At 44.5% G+C, this 24762-nt stretch overlaps 1 protein-coding gene across 3 annotated transcripts in view; it reads right to left on the reverse strand.

The window, feature by feature from the left end:
- Positions 1 to 24762, reverse strand: part of LOC119163862 (carboxypeptidase D) — a 129828-nt gene that overhangs the window by 35556 nt on the left and 69510 nt on the right. For 2 of the 3 annotated variants that reach the window (XM_075888913.1, XM_075888912.1), the window contains exons 2-7: positions 18701 to 18748; positions 15618 to 15779; positions 13941 to 14021; positions 9941 to 10146; positions 5226 to 5390; positions 500 to 574 (exon numbers count right to left, since the gene is read on the reverse strand). In XM_075888913.1, coding sequence (XP_075745028.1) covers positions 500 to 574; positions 5226 to 5390; positions 9941 to 10146; positions 13941 to 14021; positions 15618 to 15779; positions 18701 to 18746 — 735 coding nt within the window. In that variant the 5' untranslated portion in view covers positions 18747 to 18748. The remainder of the gene's footprint in view (positions 1 to 499; positions 575 to 5225; positions 5391 to 9940; positions 10147 to 13940; positions 14022 to 15617; positions 15780 to 18700; positions 18749 to 24762) is intronic. The other variant, XM_075888914.1, reaches the window with a different exon arrangement.

Consider the following 24762-nt stretch of genomic DNA (forward strand, 5'->3'; position numbering starts at 1 on the left):
CAACTAATTTACACCGACAATATCGTCTGCCGAATGATACATCAATCGTGATCAACCCACCAATACATCCTTACACACAATTTCCATACACTCCAAAACATGACAAACACACATTAACATACCCAAAGCGGCGTCGCCAACGCTTGACTTACCACGTGGGCCTACCGCAGGCGGCCCGCGGTGCCGTCCACGGCAGACCCACCGCGAGAGACAACCGTTCGCGGCAGCCGCCACGCGCTGAAAAGACTCGCTCAGCTCTCGCCCGCCACCAAGGCCTGCCTTCCGCCAGGGGTCCCCGCCGGCGCTACCACTCTACCAACAGGGGTACTCAACGCGAACACAACGCCATCTATCGCCCGGTGGTCGTCACACGAAATGCGGCCTTGGGGCTAGACACGTGCGCCACACGGCGAAGACAACTTTACAAGGGGGGGGGGGGGGGTAAGCACTTCCACAATCTCTTTACTAGCAACGCAAGAATGAGTGGAAGCTTGCTCACCAAATCGACGTCATTCTCGAGCTGCGTGACGCTGACATAGCTTTCTTCACTTCCGTTGCTTTTCATGGCCAATATCTGTGCGCAAAAAAAAAAAAGAAAATGTGAGCCTTTCAATCTCGAGGGGTTAGACAAAACCACATTATACAGAACATGTACGCAGCAATTGTAAAATGGCTGAACGGATTAGAAAATCAGAGGCGGCCGGCATACAAAGACAATTACATCAAGGGGAGCGTTTAACGCCAAGCGTCCGTAGTCATTAAAGGGACAACAAAGAGAAAAATAATATTTCTTGCGTTAGTAAGTTACTCTTTCACTGGAATAAAGGGTAAGGACGCAACCCACGTAGACGAAAAAAGAAGGGGACAGGATAGATCGTTTCACCGTACCAAAATCGCTAGGCCTACCGTGAGAGGACGCTTGGTAAGCTAGAAAATGCACGAATTCGGGCGGTGAATCACACACTCGCACACGAGTCATCATGGTGCCATTGATTTAGACATCGTGTGCTAGTGCCTTCGTAGCTCCTAACGGTAAATAGGAAGTATACTATCCTCCAAGTGGACCAGAAACTTAACGCGCGAAGTTTCAGAACTGTTTTTCGAGCCACTGTGGCCGAAATGCGAATAAAACATTCTGAAATCTGTGGAGTCACGTGCGGATGTTTCAACTCTAAAACTTTGATCTTGACTATCTCTTCTATAAATAAAACTGCGATGGTAAAATTAACGACAATTGAATTTTCAGAGCATAATTTATTAGTCTAAACTGGTTAACTGTTTCACTGTAACATCCATTTAACGTCTGGCCAAGCCATTGCCTTAAATGAATCGCCACCACGGTTGTTAATAGAGCCGAATTCTCGCGTACTGCTTTATTCTTTATTCAATCTGTTGTTGGGCGAGTTAGCCCATTGTCTGAAAATGTTCATAGAATGCATCATTCCTTGTGCAGGAAGAGATCATACTGAAACAATGAAGTTTTCTATATTCTAATACCACTATTAGTGTGAAAGAGGCGGGTGCAGAAGACAGGTTTAATGTGCCAGGCCTCTTTCCTAACTTACACGCAATTTATTTATTTATTTATTATTTATTTAATTATTTATTTATTTTTCTTTGCAATCATCCCGGTGAAGCGCAAACAGGCTCTAAAGAGTGCGTATTATAAACATCTTCCCATCTCCCGCTAAAGGGAACCATGTGTAGATACGAAGCAGCGGCCACTGCCACTCACACTGGTGGTGACGTTGACGCTGGAGAGAAACCTGGGGAGGCGCAAAGCACGCATTGATAGCCTGGTGTTTTTACTGGAACATGCAAATCGTTGATAATGGGCGATGAGATACAGAAGAATCCAATTGGACACAGAGGCCCGCAGTTCGCCCTTAGTTAACACGCACGCTGCGAATTCTTGTTCTTCAACAACGCACAGGAGAAATCATCCTTCCATCCATCCAATCAAAGAACTCGCTAGCAGACGCTGCTTGCGTCGACGCTACGAGGGAATAGAGGGGGAGGGGTAGGAGAGGGAGAGGAAGAGACGAACACCTATAGAGGAGAGAGAAAAGGAGTGAGCGTAGGCTAGTTAAGTCCCTATATGCTGACAGGCGCTGCCTGCTTCGGCATTGCGAGGAGAAAGAGGGGAGCGTAGAAGAGAAGTGACTGAGGGTGTAAAAGCCACCGGGGGTGCTATTCAGGACACTGCCGAATTCCGCCATATTGTCAAATTTTGTAATGGCAGCATTTTAAGCCAATCAGAGAGGTCGTAAAAGCTCCCTTGGCCAATCAGCATCGATCAATGGCTGAATCTGACACCATGCCGGAATTCGGCAATGTACAGAATAGGTGGATAGCAAAATCATGGCTCACGCAATGGATTGTGGGCCATGGCGCCCGTCTGCACCGAATTCCGGTTCGAGACGCCGTGATGCTGCGCGGGCCAGTGCCGACGTTTTTGGCATGTTCCAAGTTGCACTCGTGGTGCCCTTTTCTTACAAATTGCTGCATATTACCTTGGAGTGCTATGCAGCATGGTTGAATAACAAACTCAATCACTACGAAATAGTTATAATGGTGCGAGCAGTCATTTTTTGTTGTTGTTGAAACGGCTTCCACCTCCAGACGCATGGTTGTTGTTTTGCAGCAAAGGTTATCATCACGCATGTTTTGTCACATACAATGATTTTCTGCACATTATAGGATCACGAAATACCCGTTCATTTGTTTTCGCGTTGCCTACGTACCCGTAAAATGATTTATTTACTTTTTGGTTGCAAAGATACCATTTCGGACTCCATGTAGCAAATGGTCGTAGTAATGTGTTTCGAACAATATAAATGAAACGTGCTCGCAGTTCTCTGGCTCTTTTTTTTTTTGCGGCTTCAAATATCTCTTTAGATGGGGTGTCGTCCATCACACACTCGAACAATCTTTTTCAATTCATGCAAAATTATCCGCACTCATCGTGCAGTTGTGCAAGATAGCCTTTAAGGCTATGAGTCGGAGTATAACACGACCTATCGGCACTACAAGCTTGCAAGTCTGACATAATAGAGACTCCATACCATGCTACTCGTTTCTTTAAAAGCGACTTCAATCGTTTTACGTTCCTCGATACCATTATTTTATGCACTCACCTGTTTCAATCAATTTGACAGACAGTTAGCGATGCAGATTGTTCAATAGAAATATACTATATCGGCACACTTCATTACGCAAAGTACGCGCACATACGTAGACAACGTACGTATATTGACATATGACATCATGTGAACACATGTGTGAGTGATCCTAAAGTGGTATCGGTACGTGTATGCGCTTGAATATACTAAATCAAGGTGATCCCGCAAAATATTACTGCGTGTTTCAAAGAATAATCGCACGCTGTGCTCGAACCCCATCTTTCAACGTTCCTCGTTTTTGCCCATGTCCACGTCTCGCTTCATTCTCTGAAATGCGCGAAATATCATGTATTCATTCACAAAAAAAAACAATTGAATGCAATAATTGAATGAGTGGCAACAAAAACGTCACAAATTGCACGTGTTCCCCTCGATTACATTGTGCAGCAGGCACCTTGAAGCAGCAAATGGATAGGCCTCAAACCGGAAGTAGCGTAGCAGACGACGCGCCGTTTTGCTATTCACCCATAGCACCCCGGGAAGGAGAGAGAGGGGGAGGGAGCGCAGACCGGCAGACGCTTTCTGCGTCGGCAATATGAGACGAGAAAGGGGGAGTGTAGGAGAGGACGTAGAGGGAGAAGGGACGCGCATGAGCAGAAAGGGTGGTGATGCCGCAACCGGATTGAGCTCGACCATGAGAGTATCGCATCTAAATAACACCAAAATATTCCTTTCAAGCGACCAAGAACGCTTGAGGACGTTTTTTTTTTTTCAATCGTCTACCAAATATGTTGAGTGAACCCGGGTTCTCCGTATAAGCGAAAAATTCACAGCATATCTACGGAGTGAAGACAATGAGTGGAGAGAAGCGTTCATCTGTCCGTCTGTCTGTCCGTCCGTCGCCGCTCCCATCCCACTAAAGCACGCATCGGGCAGACTGACGGACGCACGCTTCGCCCTACTCATCATCATTCACTCCGTGGATAAGCTGTGAATTTTTCGCTTATACGGAGAACCCGATCACAGCGCCATCAATCCTCTGTATCCTTACACCGTGATACCCTCTAATCGTCAACTATATACGAAAACCACTAACGCCATCTAGTGATAATATTTCCAAGGATGGATGGATGGATGGATGGATGGATGGATGGATGGATGGATGGATGGATGGATGGATGGATGGATGGATGGATGGATGGATGGATGGATGGATGGATGGATGGATGGATGGATGTGACTGTACCCTTTAGATCGGGCGGCGGCTAACACCACCTAGCCGTAATACTTGGTGAACTAACCACTAGATTTATCTTTTTTTTTCCTCTTTAGTGAAGTTGAGGACTGGTACTTTGCAGTGAAGGGTTTAATTTTCACTCGTGCCTTCACTTTAGCCACCAATCAGATAACCTTCTAGTTAATTTTACCCGCTTAAAGTCTATTTTGCCCTCCCTGTCCCTAAACCCCAGTGCTTTGAAAAACTCTGCGCCATCATTTCCTGAACTATAGGGTGAAGCCCTTTACAGAACATTATCAAGTGTCCGGCAGTTTCCTCCTCCTCTCCACACGCACTGCATACTGTGTCTACCCCTTCGTATTTGGCCCGATATGTCTTGGTTCGCAATACTCCCGTCCTGGCCTCAAACAATAGAGAACTACCCGAGTATTATCCTAGATCCTTTCCTTGGCAATTTCCTGCTTAAAAGTTCGATAGATCTCTAGTGCGGACTTCTTAATCGTGCCAATTCTTCACATGTCAGTCTCCGTTTACTTCAATTTCTTCTTAACCAATATTTATTTTTGGTTTGGCCACCTGCTGTTTTCTAAGTATTTACCAGTCAATTACTAGTTCGCTTCCTCCATTTTGTGTCGACATTCTTCATGCACAAGTAGCTGAAAACCTTCCTAGCCCAACGCTCCTCCCCCATTTCTCTCAATCACTTCTCAAATCGAATACATTGCACACAAGGATATATACACACAATGCCATCTGGCGAGCAATTCATAATGTAGAGAAGGATACATACGTACGAACTGCAAATGGAGGGGGGAACGAACCAGGCCCTAAAGAGCTTTGCCCCTAAAACAAACGGAAGTACTCACCTCAGCCAAGTTTTGTTCAAACTGTATTATCTCATCCACAGCGCGAACGACTCGTCGTTCTTCTAGGGTGGTCGAGCTGAGCTTGTATGCAACTTCGAGAATGTATGTTTTATAGAAGTATGAGGGCAGGTGTTCTTTCTTCGTAGGTAGTGATCCAGGACAAATCTGCGAGGAAGGTTTGGCAATGCTGAGTTAACGCTCCGAGTAACTTCTCCCTTCAAAAGGCACCGACCAGTGACCACAGGGAGCTGCGTTGCTCGTGCTCCCCGTTTCGAAGTCGCTGACATTAGCCGCTAGAAGCACGCAGAAAATATAATCGTTCACGCGCCCCCCGTGCAGCCCGGCTATGGTAGCGTGGCCACAATCCACCCAATGATTCAGGGCACGAGACCTGTGCATCGGGTACCATTTTTACTATAGTGAACTAGAATATGATAGTTCACTATAATTTTGAGCGACCCCGTCTCAAAGTTGCTTTTTTCATCCGCCAGGCTATGCGTTTTGGCGCTGCAGTCAGATTGGAAAACTTGACTGCACAGTGCCTTACTTCAGTTAGAACCATTATTGCTATAGCGATCACACCAATGGCAAACGCCAGGCGGTGTCCGCATGACATTTTGCGAGGGGGGGAGGCATTCGCAGGGGGGAAGGGAGAATGAAGAACCGGAATCCCCTGAATATTCTTCCACTGGCACGACATGACCGACATGACCGTCAAGATTAGTCACTACTAATGTGCAACGTGCAAAATTGGCGATGAGGGCCAGTTAACAAAGCAACGTGGGACATAAGCGTGCTAATCAAGCTGTAATGCTTATTGCTACTGCGTAGGCGTCCGGAGAGGCGCCCACCCCTCTGGATGACCGTGCTTAAGGCATGGACAGTATACAATATTCGAAATATATGATATTCGGTATAAGTGTGCACGCCTTGAGCCGGACCATCGATGGCTGGCAGTCGCCACGTTGCGAGATCATGATCACGAGGGAGTCCGCTCGATCACCAGCCACGGCGCTCGCTCTTTGACGAAGATGAAACGTGGAAAAGGAAACTGCACCTAAATATAACAACAGCCTCGGGTTGTTGACGTTAATATCGAATTCCCCACTGTGACCGGCCCTGCATATATATATGATGGTTGTGGCGCGGACTGTATACAATGGAATTTAGTTGTGTTGACGCTGCAGGTTTAGCTTGACGGGACGGATTGCTGTTTGAGAGAACTGGCCAACACGAAGTAGCTGAGTTCCGTCGAGTCATGCCGTGGACGAGCAAAGTAAAAAGTTTTATCACCTCGTTTACTGTGGCCATACAGTTCACTTTCCTACGATCATCTCAGTCTATATGCTCCGTTTAGACGGGCGAATAAATCGTCGGATAATTAAACGACGCAGAATTCCAGAGCGACGTGTTATGGTGAATCGACTGACCGATGTTAGCCTCTATAGTTAACTTAGCATGAATTTATTTATTTATTCGTTTGCGTTTCTGCATTAAACATTCAATAGAGCAATTAGAATGCGGTGGGTTATGTCGGAAGTCGCCTTAGTGCTGAGGGAAAAATACATCCACTGCACGACATGCTTCTGAGTCTTTCTTCATTGAAACATTTTTTTCTTTTTTTTGCTCTTTCTATCATCCTTTAGTTCCTCCTTTTATTTGTTTCTTTTTTCTCTCTCTCTTTCTATAGTTCACTTGCCTCCGATTTCTCTCTTTCTATTTCTTTATCTGATTCTGTTTCTCTCTGTCTTTTTTTTCCCACCTTTATCTCTCTCCTCATTCCTTCCATACTACTATTTACTCTCACCCCCAACCCTTTACCTTCTCCTCATACCGCCTTCCTTTTCACATCCCCTCGCTGTTCAATGCTATGCAAGGCTATGCGCTCTGCTCTGCTCTGTTGGCGTGCCTCTATAGCGATTGGTTTCGATGTTCGCCATCTGATCGAGGGTACGCTGGTGTTCGAATCCCACCTCGGCAATTATTTCTTTCTATCTCTTTCTTTTCTCTCTCTCTCCTTGTGTACTTGTTCCCTCGCCGATCCCGGATGTCGGTCAAACAGACGCCTGCGTTATGACGGCGAAGCAGGAGACGAAGAAAGTGAGAGATAATGATAATTACTGTTCACGTGTTATGGAGCAATGATCGGCTTAGTGGAAAGCCCATCTCTCAAAAATAAGAAGAAAACTGATTTACTGTGATTCAGCTTTCATTGTACCGCATATGTCAGAAGACATATACAGTATTCGGTCCATGTGTTTTGAATCTTGTATTACTTAGGCCTGTTTTGAAGTTTTCCTGGACTGTTCATGGTCCAGAGACCATTTAGGAAATATTCCTTAAAGAACCTTTCTTTAACGGAGACGACGTGAACCCTGGGTGAACCTCATGTAATGTTAAAACTACAAGCTGAATTTCTCAACATCTTGACATATTTTATTTATTTATTTGTTTGTTTGTTTGTTTGTTTATTTAATTGTTTATTTAATATTTCATTTATTAAGTACTACTGGCCGGAATTTTCAGGCCTTAAGCAGGAGTGGATGGGTTATACTGTGTATACAAGTTCACTTCAACAATAAAGGACTTACACAACGTCAGAAAAAGTCAACTAGTGAGACAAATACGCCAGGTGCTACACACAAATATACGAAACATTCTGCATAGCAAAACAAGTAGTGACAAGTTTACAATATGCATTATTCAACACTTTCAATGAAAGAGCGAAAATAAAAAAAAGGCGTCTGTTGAGTGCACTGATATTTCAACACAATCAAAGAATGTAACTAAAAAAAAGAAAACATGAAAAATTTGGGGACCCTAAAGCTTCGCCTTTGGGAGTTGAACCCGATAGCGACATCTTGTTTCTAGTGCGCACTTCAAACACTTAGTGCGTGAAAACTTTTCGAATTTGCTATGCACCCACTACGCGGCCTTAAGGGAACGGGCGCAGTAGCGCGTGTGCCTTTTGTAGTGGAGACCCTGCTTCCAACCACCGAGCCATTATGATAATCACATATTCTGACGCCTGTTGGCAATGGACGCTTGTACCACGCATTATTGCTGCAATATTTCATGTTGCATTGTGAAGAATGTATACAGGATGCGTGTGTTTGTGAAGCATGAGAGTTACTTCCACTGCATTTCCAAGCAGAAGTAGTTCTTTTCCCTGTTTTCACAAGCAGAGGCTTTTTTGTCATCAGTTCTGTTTGTATGTTACTGTTTACAGTGACATATTGATATGTTTACCTTGTGCGAAACCGGTAATAAAGAAAAAAAAAAGAGGCGTGGCCCTGTGGTATAACATCTGCTTACCACGCAAACAACCCTAGTTCGAGCCCCAATTAAACCCAAGCAACCCTGGTTCGGTCCCCACTCTGCTCCACGATTTTAAATGCGAAGCATTTCTTAGGGAACTTAGGCGACTTTTAGCGTATCTATCTACCTGCCGCTTACGTTTGGGTGCTCTCGTGGTCATTCCTTTAACATGGGGTGAACCAAAATTAGCATGGGAGGGTATGATCAAGACAGGAATAATGTCCCAATCCCGTCGCGTACGTTTATCATATACGTAATTTTTGCCAGACAGTGGTACAGACCCACGGGCGAGGATGTGTCAGGCTGGTATGCGGGTATGTGTCAAAGGTGATTGACCCTTAGTATCTACTAAGGAACGACAAGAACACACATGGGCAACTTTAACGCGCGAGGGTTAAGAAATACCGGAAATAGGTAGCGTGAACCCGATGAATGCAAATAATAAATGCCAGGGTTCCAGATGGAATCAAACCAGAGAATTCTGCTTGGAAATGGAGCATGTTACCACAGAGCTACGCCAGGTGTTGGAAATATTTTTCAAATAGGCGCTTATCTTCGTGAAACGTCAGTAGTGGTTGCAGTGCTGCCCACCCAATTTTATAAACATTACATATGTAGTCCTTTGATACAGCCATCACGTCGGGTTAACGCATAAATGATGAGTTTTCTCTTACAACCAACGACGCTGACGCCCACACCTGCATTTCTGCGAAACGAGCTCGCTAACGAACTGCGTTTATAATGAAAACTAAAAAAAAATAATGGTGGCGCTTTTATAACAAGTTGAATACACTACTGGTTATAACGGCACTATCATTTCTCACTTTGAAGTGCGGTAATGAAAGCGAAAACAGAAGCGCATTCGATTGTTTCTCTGGGTAGGTGGTTCTAATCTCGGATTCTACGGGGGAAGCTAAAATGAATTCATGTAAGCTTTTGTTTTGAACAACATTTCACCAACCTTTTTTGAGCGGAGAACAACTGTCACCCCTTTTTTTCAGGACCCCGTGCAGTAAGATGAGTGCTACGTAAAAGGACACCGACACAAACAAGAAGAACGTGAGGTGGTATTAAGGTGAAAGCGTTAGATGCCTTGTCGAACAAGAAATTTTACGTCGCCTACAACACGATCGCGAAAAAAATTATCATCACATGTTGGCGGCACCATACTGTCATCATGACGTCACAGACTGCCAAAATTTATGACATTATGACGTCACTATGACTTCATGATGCCACGTGAAGTGACGTCACCATATGGTCAATAGTGGGCTGCTCATCATGGAGGTGGAGTGTAGCCAGGTGAGGTTTCACGACCGAGAAGAAAAACAAAAGACGGTCTAAGGTAAATAAATAAGGACTGTGGAATTTTTCAACGCACAGGCATGGTTGCTTACGTGTATGACGTTTTTCTTCATGGCGCGATTCCACTTGACGTCGACGTAGACGATTGGCTTGTGGTTAAACGTGGTCATTAGGTCGCCGAGCAGCTTACTCCACAGCGGGATTGTGACGTCACCCGCACCGTTGGGCCACTCTTCGACTCCGATTTTCTGTAACACCCTGTTCCAACCATCTTCATTGTCTCTGCCTACACCGCTGCCTAAACATCGCAAGAAGACGTCTTGTTATAGCACGGATGAAATCGAGAGTGCGACGGAAGTCCGTCTGCTCGGAATGAAGCATGAAAAACGAAGGCACGACGACCAAATGAAGATTTAAAAAGAAATCAAGTTCCGGCTTTCATACGCGAATTATTTGTTCACAATGCGGCCAGTCAACTTGTAAAGTTACTCAAACAGGTTTCAGCACGTGAAGCAAGCCCGGCTTGTATATCGTACCTCGAGACCATATAGAGGTGCGTGCACAGGGATGGAGGGGAAGAGGATGAAGGGCACTTTTGCCCATAAAACCTAAAAAAGGCGAGCAAAGTCTGCCCTATATACAATGATTCAATTGCACTTGTCTCGTCATTATTTAAAGAACAGGAAGGCCACAGACATTGTTAACCTTGACGGCAGCCAAAAGACCCTGATGCTGCATTCCAAAGAACTGTTTCGTTCCCATCTTTACACCCGGTAACAAGCCAAGCAACCAAAGGACGGCCACTAGGAGAAGCACTTCGTAGCATCATTTTCATTTCTTTTTCATTCGTTGTGAAGGATATATTTCGGACCCGACCCGCAAGAGAAGGAAGCACTCCCCCCCCCCCCCCCCCGTCTTCCAATAATGGGAAACTCTGGGCACGCTTTTGTGCTCGAGTTGCTGAAGTCAATGCGAATAATTGAGATGAAAACCCTCGCTTTACACGCGAAGCTTGAGTCACGTGCGGAAGCGTATTTGAAAATTCTTAAAGAAAACCCCCTCTTTTTTTATGCACGTAACGTTTCACAATAAATTGAGATAGAACGCAATAGGATGTGATCTGTCCTATCTCATTTTTTTTTCCTGAAACGCATTGCACACAAAAAAGTGTGTCTTTTAGGAATGCAATAGCAACCAGTCTAAGTAACTACATGAAACAACAATGCTGAAAATAAAAAAACGCCAGGCCTGCGTGGAAGGCGCAGCACAGTCACAGCGAAAGCTAGAAGAGTGGCCTTTCAGAGCCTTTTCTAAACACTCATTGGGTAACTGCCGCAAGTACACTTGCTTGATGACCACTACGGTGTTAATAATGAAATTCTAGGGTGGTAGGCTGGCAGTCGCTATGCTATTTTTCGTCATTCCCTGAGAAGCGCGGTATCCGCTAAACACTTGCAAAGAATTTTGTGCCAATTGTTCATGCAGTGGCTAACAACGATGAGGAATTATGCCTGAAGTAGGTATGCGCCACAGTTAATAGCTGAACAAAAATAAGCTTTTGTAATGTATTGGAGCATTGGACGGCCCACTCGTTACGCTATTCGCATTGCGCGACGACTGCTTGTTCTTTTGCTGTTTTAAAGCGCTGTATAAGTTGTGTTAACGCGATTGCTTTCCCGACATCAAGCCTGCCTACGGCAAGCTTGCCAACGAGTCCCAAGCCCCAGCGTGGCTCATTGGTAGAATACTGGGCCAGCACCCAGTGGACACGGGTTCAAGCTCCACAGTATGATTAGTACAGTTTTTTTGCTAATTTGGCGCGATGTGATTACGGAAACTGGTGGCGGCAGCGGACAACTACGGCGCTGTGCGAGAGCAGAGTTGTGATCTCACAACAGCTTTCGCTCTAAAACAACAGGGATACAGAAGGGTCCGCGTCATGTCCTTCTATTGGTTCTTGTATTTTCCTGCAATGCTGTTCTTGCGAAATGATTTTAAATAAAAAAAAGAACACATAAAAGTACAGCCACAGACTGGTAGTGACATCTTTAGGTGGTTTATCCAGCTACAACACGTAGCCTGGCCAGAATTCTTCTAAGTACAGGTCATCTTCATATCGCGGGAAATTCACAGAGGGATAGAATGTTGACGATTATGCCAATACCGACGTTCAAAACCTGCGGCTAACAGAGTGTTTCTCAAGTTAACAGCATCTTTGCTGCTCTGCACGTACCCTATGACATCATTCGATAACGGTTAGCATTAACAGGACTCTTGACTTTACAAGTGAAAACGTTATTCATGCTTATAGCGAGCTTCTAATTTTCGCATATGGAAAACCTTTGTATGTCTGGTTCGTGTTATCTTTGTATCCATAAACTAACGCATGTGAGAAAGTCGCAGCCCGGGATTTCATGCATGGTGTGTCATTTCAAAGAAGAGTGGTTACAAGAGCTTAGTGCGAATTGGCATACTGAAGGTAGAGAATGTGCTCAAAGGGATCAACCACTGACCAAAACGTGCGATTGGATCCTGGTCAAAAGAAAATGAAATATATTGACAGATTCCAGCGTCATTTAAAAGTAAGAAAAAAAAAACTGGTATGGCAAGCAGCCTAGCGAAAGAGCTTTGTACCTCAATTATGAAGTCGATCCCTTTGCTGTGGGTATTCACGTATAGTGTGACGCTGTCGTGCGCGTCATATTTGATCCTCGAAATTATGGCGTGTAATATTATCCATTCTCCCTCTGTTCTTTGCTATTTACGGTGTAAAAGGACTTGCATGGTGAGAAACGGCGTTGTTTTCGCGGAAGCCAGTAAACCATGTCAGCAGCAGCACAAGCTATCACGTTGGAACACGAACCACTCTTGTGCTCACTGTCTGTAGCTCGTATTGTCACATGAGTACCCGACAACGCATTGACCTCTTATAGAAATACTCTAAGGATGACTGCCAGTTGGGCGTGTTGGTAATGCTTCATGATGAGACAAGCACAAAAAATTACACACACTCAGAGAGGACACAGACAAGCGCTTAAAAATACTCTGATTATGATTGTTCGTCTGATTATGTTGATGAGAAATACTCTGATTATGATTGTTTCACGTTTACAACGTTAGCATTTCGTGATTAGACACTCTAATCTGTAAGTTTTCGGTTGCGCTTAAACATGTATACCATAAAACTTGGTTCTCGGTCCCCTTTAACGAATCACAGTGTAGAAGTAAAAAAAAAGCGAATTCACTTTGCTGGTATTGACGAATCCTGACTTGCCGCACGTATAACACTCTTTAAAGATACAGGTTAACTCTCTTTGTGAGTCATGCCTCTTGTGTGACTCTCGAAGAGTCTATGGCGATGTCCTAAAAAGAGTGAACGGGCATTTTGAAAGAGGAGTATGTTCGGCAAGTCGGAACTCGCCTAAATGAGTGAACGGTAATATATAAAATGGTGTGATGGATCCCTACCCTCTAAAAAAAAGAAGAGTATGTGCGCTACTCCTCTGAGTGATCGAGTCCCGACTACGCGCATAAAGAGACTCTTGAAAGAGGCCCGTTAACTCTCTTGTAGGTCACACGACTCTCAGAGGGGAGTTGACGCGTCTGTTTAAAGGGAGTCGTATATGCGGCAAGTCAGGACTCTCTAAAGAAAGTCAAAGGACCCTTACTTGTCTTTTTAAGAGTGCGCATCAACGGACCCAAATCGAGTTATTGATTTGTGGGGTTTAACGTCCCAAAACCACCATTTGATTATGAGAGACGCCGTAGTGGAGGGCTCCGGAAATTTCGACCACCTGGGGTTCTTTAACGTGGGCCCAAATCTGAGCACACCGGCCTACAACATTTCCGCCTCCATCGGAAATGCAGCCGCCGCAGCCGGGAATCGAACCCGCGACCTGCGGGTCAGCAGCCGAGTACCTTAGCCACTAGACCACCGCGGCGTCGTAACGGACCCAAATCATACAACCCTTAATTACAATTCAACATTCACCAACGTGACATGTAACTGTCCTGTACAGTTTGACGCGGCAAAAGCAACACACAAACTTGCGCATCAAATCATGCAATTGTGCAACGAGGCGCCTTACTCACCCCCGAGCATGCAGGCAGAGTGACCCTTGTACAAGGAGCTCAAGATCGGATCAGGGTTTTCGTAGGACCTCGATAGAATATCTGGAAGTCGGTATACATTCGAGTTACCCGCGTTTCGAAGTCCCAAATTAAAGTGATCACACACACAAACACAAGCACGCACGCACACACAGACACACGCGCACAGCTACAGGCAGAAAGCATCTTTAGCTTCTTTGTTTTATCCTACGAGCTTGTGGAATGAGTTGGGGGAAAACACTATACAGCTGTAAATAGAACAAAATGCATTTGCTAATTATCAGGGGTGTAGCCAGTAACTTTTTCGGAAGAGGGAGATGGGGGAGGGATTATTATTATTATTATTATTATTATTATTATTATTATTATTATTATTATTATTATTATTATTATTATTATTATTATTATTATTATTATTATTATTATTATTATTATTATTATTATTATTATTATTATTATTTGGGGTTTTACGTCCCAAAACCCCGACATGACTACGACAGACGCCGTATAGTGGAGAGAACCGGCAATTTCGACCATGTGGTGTTCTTTAAGGTGCGCTGCCATCGCACAATACACAGGCCTCAAACATTACGCCTCCATCAAAATTCGACCTCCACGGCTGGAATCGAACCCGCGACCTGCGGTTCAGCAGCCAAGCACCTTTACTGCTGCTCCACCGCGGTGGACGTAAGGGGGAGGGGGGTCGACCTTATCTTTTGTACGATCGTGCGTGCGTTTGTGTGTGTGCGTGTGCGCGTATACTCGCGTAATATTGAAGAACTTCGCGGAGGGGAAACCACCCCTCCGCCCCACCCGATTTTCTACGTTCATATCAAAACGAGCAGCAGTTGCGTTCCAGTATATACTCAGCGAATAAGATGTCTGTGAGACAAATAACGGAAACAGCATGGCAACGGAAAGTTCGATGGCAAGAGTTCAACTAGCAATACAACGCTTGCGTGGAGACATATTGTCCAAGGTATATACACCACATACGGTATAAGGAACCACCTAATACATAATTGCACAAGGCTGTCCATCACAAACACTTATCTATAGTTTAGTTTCCACTAAGAAGTAGTTTAACATATTTGCCTTGGCTGAACCAACACATGCAACGTTTGAAGTAACTTTCGTAATGTAAAGGGGCGCTTGTTCGGATGCCCTTGTATTTTTTCCCCTCTTTCTTCTTTCATTTGCGTATTTGGGCATCACAGGAAAATGCAACCAACGTTCTCAATTCTATGACCCCCAGCAGAACTCAGACAAGTTGGTGAGTTCGCCATTTGTTTTTATTTTCCACTACTTTTAATTTAGGGTGAGCGTTGCTTTTTTATTTTTATACTGTAAAACGTATAAAAATGAAGTAGCCCGGGTGCAATGCACAGTAATGATCAATATCAAAAGGGATGGACACCAAATTAGTGTCTGATCAATCATTATTTCTAATATAATTATGCAGACGTGGTGTATATTATGACAAATAATACTTTTCCGATTGAGCATTGAATTGCATGAGCGTGCTTGTGCTTGCCAACTGCGTTTAGCCGTTACGTCTTTCAAAATGTAATGTCACTGTTCCACCTTCTATTGCTTGCGACTGTACATCAGCCTCTTCCCTGCAAGCAAAATAAAACAACATAGAAGACTCTGCCTTACGTGAGATGTTGTACATCACGGCCTTGTTCAGCGCTTGAAATTGGCCGTACACTGAGGCGTACTCAGGCACCTCTTCTCTCGATGTCCACCCACCGCAGGCAAACTTATAGAAGTTATCGCACGGGTCAACGCTTGTGTTCATGTTTGATTTGACTTCAGCACCTGGAAATCACAATGAACACTGTGTCAATCATTATGACAATGTGCGCAGGAAACACTACAGACCGTTGCATCATAAGATCCAACACAAGATTCACTCGCTCTCTGGATTTCGCGGCGACAGGTTGGGCCCCCGCGATCTCCGACGACGGCGCAGCTCTGGCCGACTGAGCTTCCCCTACGCCATCTCCTGACGCCGACAAGAGCTCTCGCCGAGTGGTGCCCCGTCCTCGGACTCCTGCGACCGTGTCCATCTTTCCTATCTTCTCCTTCCGTCGTTCACTGTCCCTGCGCCTCGCTCTCTCTTTCCTCTCCGGATCTTTTTACTTTTTAATCCTATCCTTTTATTACCTCCTTTACCCCTACCCCTCGTGAACTACCGTTGAGGTGTCCTCCCCCCTGAGAGACAGTTACGGGGCTCACTTTTCTCTTCATTTCATTTAAAATCATTCACACACAAGATTCTCCTGCAGAACTGCGGTGCGCCTGCCATTCAACTGCACCTGCAGAAACCTGCTGCATCAATTTTGTTGTAACTATAAGTGTACTTGAGCTGCTAATTCAATGCTACGCGTTATAGTAACTAAAAGTTCATCGTCCTACCTACAATACTACGTTTCCTTGAAAATAATTTTCTAATATTCGCTGCAATTTCGCTGCGAGTTAAATTTTTTTGTTCTGAAAGCAGAGACAAAAACGCGTGTCTGCACGGTGAAAATCAACTATAGTTTAAATTGGTTCACGGCTGTATTACCAACAATATTTCCTTTATAATCCGGGACGGCTTTATGCTCTCCCATAGTAGAGTACCTATTACTCTGAATCGTTAACTACTTTTTCTAAACACACAAGTTTTGTCAACTGGGCCTCTTCAAGTGTGAGGTGCACGGGACGGCTTTCTGCTCTCCCATAGTAGAATACAGTTACCCACTTTTTCTAAACACAGTAGGCTTAGATTTTATTAACGCGTGAAGCCATTCTTGAATAGACATGAATAGTGATGGCTGTCCCACAGTTTAGTACGAAGTACTCGAAATCGTTACACACTTTTTCTAAACACAACACACAGGCATGCGGTGTAGTCCTACTGTCGGCTGAACCAATGGCCTACCACGCGTCGTCTTCGCGGCATCGTCGTGATCTCATTCACGGCGTACTTTTTGTCAAAACGGACTCATCAAGCGTGAGGCCGAAGAGACTGCTCTGTGCTCTTCTATAGTAGAGCACCCGGAACTCTAAATCATTAACCACTTTTTCTGAACACAGTGTTACGTACTTCATTAAGCTGGGACTGCATATCGCTCTCCCATAGTAGAATACACCTTGCTCTGAACCGTCGAACATTTCTTCTTGTTTTTATTGCGATAGCAGTCATGTATAAATATATATATATATATATATATATATATATATATATATATATATATATATATATATATATATATATATATATATATATATATATATATATATATATATATATATTGCATCATTTACCACTGGTTTAACGTCAATGGACTTAAAGGAAACATTCTTCAACAACGCATGCATGTCTCGCTTGTAGTTATGCAACTTGAAAAATGAGACAGCTAGTTCCACCGAAACACTCCCAGCAGTGGGTGGGAGCCATATATCAAGGAAAAAGCAAGCAAGCAAGCTTATCCAGCCATCATCGGCTGATTCCGGCATTGACGTCCACGCTGCATTGTCTGGGACAATCTGAGGCGGACGTTTAGGTGAAGTGCATTGGAAATGTACTTTTCGCTACCTTCCCAGGTATCGTTCACGTCGACTGACGCCAAGAAAGGAAATGCCGGACAAACGCTGGCGAAAATGCTGTACGCAGTTTGGCCTTTGTGATGTCACCGCGTGTCGTACGGACACCTCCGGAACAGCTCCAACGAGATCCTAGTCGCACTCTCGTACGTGCCCATACACAGGAAGAATGCACTGATGCGCGTGCGAGAAACACTCAACTCGCATTCAACTGTGTTCAACACTTTTCGTATGGTTTCTAAATCTGCCAGCTTTACTTCGTATAACAATCCGATGGGTTACTACTACATTCATTGCTTCGGCCTCGTGCCGAAACTTCTTTTTTTTTTTTTGCATAGTTCCTTTTCATATCGGGACAGCTCAAAGCTCTCCCATAAAAAAGTACATCGCATACTCAAAATCGTCAAAGATTTGTTCTAAACACTAACCAGCCCTTCGCGGAGCATAGGGTAGATTAATGTAGAGCTCAACAGCTAACGCCACCTCTGACATGCAGTGCCATGTAATGTAGCCAGCCTTGCCTTGAGTGAAATGAGCTTAATGCCCGTGTATGCCAAGTGACAACTCTGAGTTAAACACGGGCACTAAGCTAACAATCGCTAGCGTAACAGTACCATTTGCTAAAAAGACACTTTTGCTTGTTTCGAGGGAGAGGTTTTGGCGAGGCCCCAGTGGAACTAAGACTGACATCGGATGTATAGGTATACAGGGCGTTTAAGCTCCACTAACGTTGATGGAAAACTGCGTCAGGATGCAGCTCATCCTAACCTGCTTTTTTTTCCCCTACATGTCTGCTTTCAGTTCCTTTGCGGCATCTAGGGAATGTTGTTCAGCTGCGTTAACGTTGCCGGCTATTTGTTGTAGTAACGGTTGCTTTTTACTTTTTTTGAGGACCGGTGGTAAGTAAAACGCCACCGCTTTGAAGATGAAACATGTTTCGAGAAGTGCTTTTTAAGTATATTACTTTGTCGTTCAGGCTTCCCCTTAATAAAAAAAAATTCCGGGAAAAGCTGACGTGTTGTCAAATTATATGTCTTATGATTATTTACGCATATAATCAGCGAACTTTTCACAGTCACCACTGCTGTCGCAATAATTAGTTCTAATTAGTGGTTGTCAGCGTAATGAGGCTAAATAAGCATCCCCACCTCTTCTTACACATGCAGGTGTGGTGCAGACATCTGGAGCTGACATTCCTGAGAAAAGAAAAAAAAAGGTTTCATTCAGAACAAGAATATCAGCATTTATATTAAATCATAACAGTGAACATATATATATATATATATATATATATATATATATATATATATATATATATATATATATATATATATATATATATATATATATATATATGCTATGGTGGTTTTGGGACGTTAAACCCCACATATCAATCAATACAAGATGATTTGTACCTTGTTTCTTAAGTTAAGTGCTCATCAGGGGTGTATAGCAGATTTTTTTTTTGTTTTTTAGTAGAAGAGTGGGAAAACCGGGGGAGGGGGTTACACTTTTTATCTGAAGTATATTCCGCACGGGCAGCCGAAATCAAGCCTCATCTTAAATGGTGTATTCCATGGCAAAACAAAAAAAGAAGTAGTTGAAGGGGGAGGGCTGTTACCACCTGGCTCCACCACTAGTGCTTATAATCTTTCCAAGGGTCTCATATTGTGATAAGTAATCGATCAGTATGTGGGGTTTAACGTCCCAAAACCACCATATGATTATGAGAGACGCCGTATCCGGAAATTTCGACCACGTGGGGTTCTTTAACGTGCACCCAAATCTAAGCACACGGACCTACAGCATTTTCGCCTCCATCGAAAATGCAGCCGCCGCTGCCGGGATTGGATTCCGCGACCTGCGGGTCAGCAGCCGAGTACCTTAGCCACTAGACCACCGTGGCGGGGCTATTGTGAAAAGTAAGGTTATGAAGCAATTGAATATTTATTACCTAATAAGCACTAAATTTGCAGTCGCAGAGAGTTTTACTGCAGCAAACAGTGTGTAGTTAGCAGGCAAAACGGAAAGCCGACACTCACCTGTGGCAGAATTCATGATAAAAAAAGTAACAAAAAGTAACTCTTTCATGATTATCTAACTTATATATTTTTTCAGTTATTAAATAAGGTATCCAACCAAGTCTGACTGTAAAAGTTCAATATAGCTCGTAACACAACGTTGAAATCGAGATAATCTCACGAGAAAGAACTTAAAAATGCAAATTTTACAAAGTAATCCCCCGCCTGACTGCACCAAGGATAAGAATAAACAGAAGACTGTGACCCCACTATCGTCATCGGAGAGGAAAGGTCACGTGGTCAGACGGCCAGTACTTGGAATAGCAGCTGTCTTTCGAACAGTAGTAATATTATGGTCTTGAACCATCGGTAATTCTTCCACCGTGACCGCACTTATTCACACATTTGCGAGTGCAAATGCAATGCCCCCTCCCCCCCGCACACACACACACACACACACACACACACACACACACACACACACACACACACACACACACACACACACGCACGCACGCACGCACACAAACACACATACAAACTCCACAGACATCCCAACTACTATTCTAACTACTACAACTATATACGCGATGGCTTGCGCAGCCTTCACACATGCATGCTAACAAAAACAAATTACGCGACCATTATCAAAAATACGACACCATGAAGCTCGTGACTTCAGCCGTCTTCCATTGTGCAAGCGACAGTACAGAGAACGTTCACGACTCGGGCCTATTATACGAGCATTAGCATTCCCACCCCCTCACAGCACGTTGTTTTTCGCACGTTTCTCTCGGTTATCTTAGAGCTCTATTTCGCTCTCTCGAACTTCCATTCACCGTAGCAACTGCTTGCTGCTGCCATTGCCGAAGTCACAGGAACGACAACCTTTTATTGTATTTTTTAATGTTTCATGCAGGTTCGTCCTGTCCAGGTATCTTCAAATTTTACATGCTGATCAGTCCGTGCAGATATATTTGGCTGTTTCAACAACCTTTCACTATATACTAGTTTCGGTTTTATTACGGACTATTTTGTACAAGTACGTATTTTTAATATTTCAATGCGTCACAACCCTTTGGGCTCTGAAACCGCAGTGCTGGTCAAGTTGTCGAGCATCTACCTTCAGTGGCACAGGAGGGACTGGGTTCGATTCCTAATTCGACCGTTTCTTTATTCTGGCGCTCGGTGTGGGCACTCGTCTCGAAACTGCTGTAGGCCCGTGTGCTCAGGTTTGGGTGCACGTTAAAGGACCCCAGATGGTCAAAATTTCCACAGTCAATCGAGCAATCAATCAATCAATCAATCAATCAATAAATCAATCAATGACTCAACTCGTCTCGAGAAGGTGGCCTCTTGTTTTTGCTTCTTTTTATCTTTCACTTTCTATCACCATCCACCAATGCGCATCACTGTACTCCATTATAGGCGTTAGAATAACAGGAACATTAAAGTAAAACAATTAATCAATTTGTTTTGGTAAATTGTAATCAGCATGATATCCTTACTAATAAAGTAGAAAATCAAGGTCAAAGTCTCAGTTTTAATTTTCGCGCAGAAATTTCTGCTTACACGTCACGGATTTCTAATTGTATTTCCCGTATTTTCGGGACATTGACTCACCGAAATATTCTAAAAATGGGTATGTTATGTCTATGGCCCCATCAGGGTACGATTTAGCTTATTTTTACAGATTAGGAATAACGTGTGATCTAGTGGACGCTGTCAAAATACATGGCGGCGTGGCATTTGGTGCGGCAATTTCAAGGTGGCGTCACCACTCCCATTTTCTTGTTAGTTTTTCGCTCACCACGCATCATCTCGCGGTAAGAGTGGTGTTTGCGTTTTGTGAAAAGATATTTTACTAACGCGCGAAAAATTGATTTTACCTTTAGTGTCCCTATAAGGGTCTTTAGTAAGTTCACACCCCTTCCAGGAAATCACTTTTTCATAGGCCGTTGAGAGAAATTTGTGAGCACTGAACATCAACTGTCTGCAAGGTTTTGTCGTGCTTTGTTGGCTTTCTACTGAAATTTATGTTCCCCAAAGTTCGCAGGAGCACTCCGCAATGTTTTATTTATTTACTGTTTATTTATTCAGTACTGTAGGCCTCTTCAGGCCTATGCAGGAGAGGGAGTCCACGACTGCGTCTTCGCAAGAAGGACATGCATTATTTGCCTTATTTGAACGCATGTCTCCCTTGGCTGTTCTAGTAAGGCATATTACGCTTGACATGAAAACAGCTTATATATGCAGCAGACGATACTATTTTGTTTGCAACTATTTTGTTACAGAGCTGTATTTTGTTAGCAGATTTTCGACGAGATGATTCTTAAGTATACACTCGGCATTCAATGAACAGTATTACGGACTAGATGAAACATGAATAATTATTCGAATTATCAGAATTGCGGTGCAGCGAAATACGACAAAAAGGGGAAAAAAAAGAAACGGTGCCTCTTGATTTCGTCCGTCGTCGTTTGTCTTGCACTGCGCTGCATTTCTATAGGAAGTGAAAAACGCTTGTGTTCTCTGGTTTCATTTTTCACCCGTATTTCTTTTTTCATGGATGAAGCAGTGCCTGGGTAAAACATAGTGGCGCTTGCACAAACTAACGCAACTCTGGGCACAGCCGAGCTGGTGGGCATCTTTCTGGTCCTGGCTTGAGCTGAACTTTCACCCTCTTAACTGACTATTTTCCACCCCTTGCCATATTACACATATGCTTGCTTTTACGGGCGAAACTCCTCATAACGGCACCCGTTCGTCCTCCGTAGTATGTAACAAGTATAACATTTTGACCTCCAAGGTGGTGCCGGTGAGAGACTTCTTCTGTGCGTTGTTGAACAATAAAAAATAGTGCTCAATGTACATGTCAATGGCTGCTAATGGGGAATGAGAGACAGGAGCATTCGGCTTTTAGTTAACGCGCAGGCTGCGATTACCATTAGCAGCCATTGGCATGTACATTTAGCCCTATCTGACAAGAAAGGGTTGCTACGTTATATTCGCTGGGTGTAACCTCCTTAGCTTTAGAAAGGTTTAGCGAGCGTTGAGCCGCAGTGCCATGAATACAATAAACTTGTATATACCACGAATCAACTCGAGGTGGTTAAAAATGAGAAGTAGATACGAAGCGCAAGCCGTAAGAAAGTAAAAGCCAAATTCTCCGCCTCTCATTTCCCATTAGCAGCCATGGCATGTACATTGAGCACTATCTGACTGAAAAAGTTTGCTACGTCATACTCGCTGGGCGTAACCTCCTTGGTTTTCGAAAGGTTTAGCGAGCGTTCGGTCGCAGTGCCATGAATACAGTGAACTAGTATATACCATGAACTCGAGGTGGTTAAAGGTGGGAAGTGGACCCGAAGCGCAAACCGTAAGAAAGTGTGCGTGTGCCACCTCTCGTTTAGTCCTTGGAATGTCCGCTGAATGGCGGTGCTTCTATATGGGGGATATATGATGAAAAGATGCGAGATGGTGGTACTAGGAGTGTTGAATAGATGGACGAACGGACACATAGACAGATGCATGGATGAACGCATGAACGGACGCAGGGGCGGCTGCATGGACGAACGCAGGGACGGACGCACGAACAGACGCACGCGCGGACGGGCTGATGGACGTATGGACGGTCACACTGACGGACGCATGGACGGACGGAAGCAAGAACGAATGGACGGACGAATTCTTCACCCCACTCTCCATCATTCACTCCATGGATATGCTGCCATTTTTTTATTTATTCTTTTCGCCTCTGTTTTTTTTTTGCCTATTTTTCTCTATATGTTTTTTCCCGTTTTTGTTGTCTTTGTTCTTCTCGTTTGTTCTCTCCCTCCTTTCAATGTCGTTATTTTTTATTTCTCTCTTTCTAGTCGCTCTCTACAGCCTTCTTTCTTTTTCGATTTTTCATCCTCTTCTACTTATTTCTGTGTCCTTCGATCGCCCCGCCGCGGTGGTCTAGTGGATAAGGTACTTGGCTGCTGACCCGCAGGTCGCGGGATCGAATCCCAGCTGCGACGGCTGCATTTCCGATGGGGGCGGGAATGTTGTAGGCCCGTGTGCTCAGATTAGAGTGCACGTTAAAAAAACCCAGGTGGTCGAAATTTCCGAAGCTTTCCTCTACGACGTCTCTCATAATCATGTGGTGGTTTGGGGACGTTAGACGCCACATATCAATCAATCACTCAATCAATCAATCAATCAATCAATCTGTCCTTCGATCTTTTGATATCTGCGACACACGCAAACGTCGAGCATAACAGCTCTGTCATAGAACGTAGCGCCACACTGGTAACATGGGTAACATGAGAATTAACATGGGAACAAATGGGTGGCAAACAACGATTAGAGAGCGCACGTTGCAACTTATGTTGCTAACTATGTGAACGGAGCGGTTGCGCGGTTCAGCACGGGTCGGTTCACAATGACGGTCATTTTATATCAGCGACACACTGCAAAACCTGAGTGGGCCAGGCAGCGGCACTCAGGGCGAAATGCTCACCAAACCATTCGTCTTTGTGGTGCAGGTTGTGGCGACCATCTTCGGAACGGAAGCTGCTGAATATAAATCCGTTTTGACAGACCCATCACATGGCTGGAAGGAGCTTCACGGCATCGAGATTCCGCTGCGTGGTCACCGTTGTCTTATCGAAGAAGCCGCCCTTTCCTTAGTCCCGACTCCGACGCATGCGCCAACATCGGTGACGTCAGCAACCTCGGACCTTCCAACGGCTATAAGAAGCCACGTACCTCCGTCGAACTTCAGTGGGCCAGGCAGCGGCACTCAGGGCGAAATGCTCACCAAACCATTCGTCTTTGTGGTGCAGGTTGTGGCGACCATCTTCGGAACGGAAGCTGCTGAATATAAATCCGTTTTGACAGACCCATCACATGGCTGGAAGGAGCTTCACGGCATCGAGATTCCGCTGCGTGGTCACCGTTGTCTTATCGAAGAAGCCGCCCTTTCCTTAGTCCCGACTCCGACGCATGCGCCAACATCGGTGACGTCAGCAACCTCGGACCTTCCAACGGCTATAAGAAGCCACGTACCTCCGTCGAACTTCAGTGGGCCAGGCAGCGGCACTCGGGGCGAAATGCTCACCAAACCATTCGTCTTTGTGGTGCAGGTTGTGGCGACCATCTTCGGAACGGAAGCTGCTGAATATAAATCCGTTTTGACAGACCCA

Source organism: Rhipicephalus microplus, chromosome 3 (genome assembly GCF_043290135.1).
Source record: "Rhipicephalus microplus isolate Deutch F79 chromosome 3, USDA_Rmic, whole genome shotgun sequence".
NCBI classification, from domain to species: Eukaryota; Metazoa; Arthropoda; class Arachnida; order Ixodida; family Ixodidae; genus Rhipicephalus; species Rhipicephalus microplus.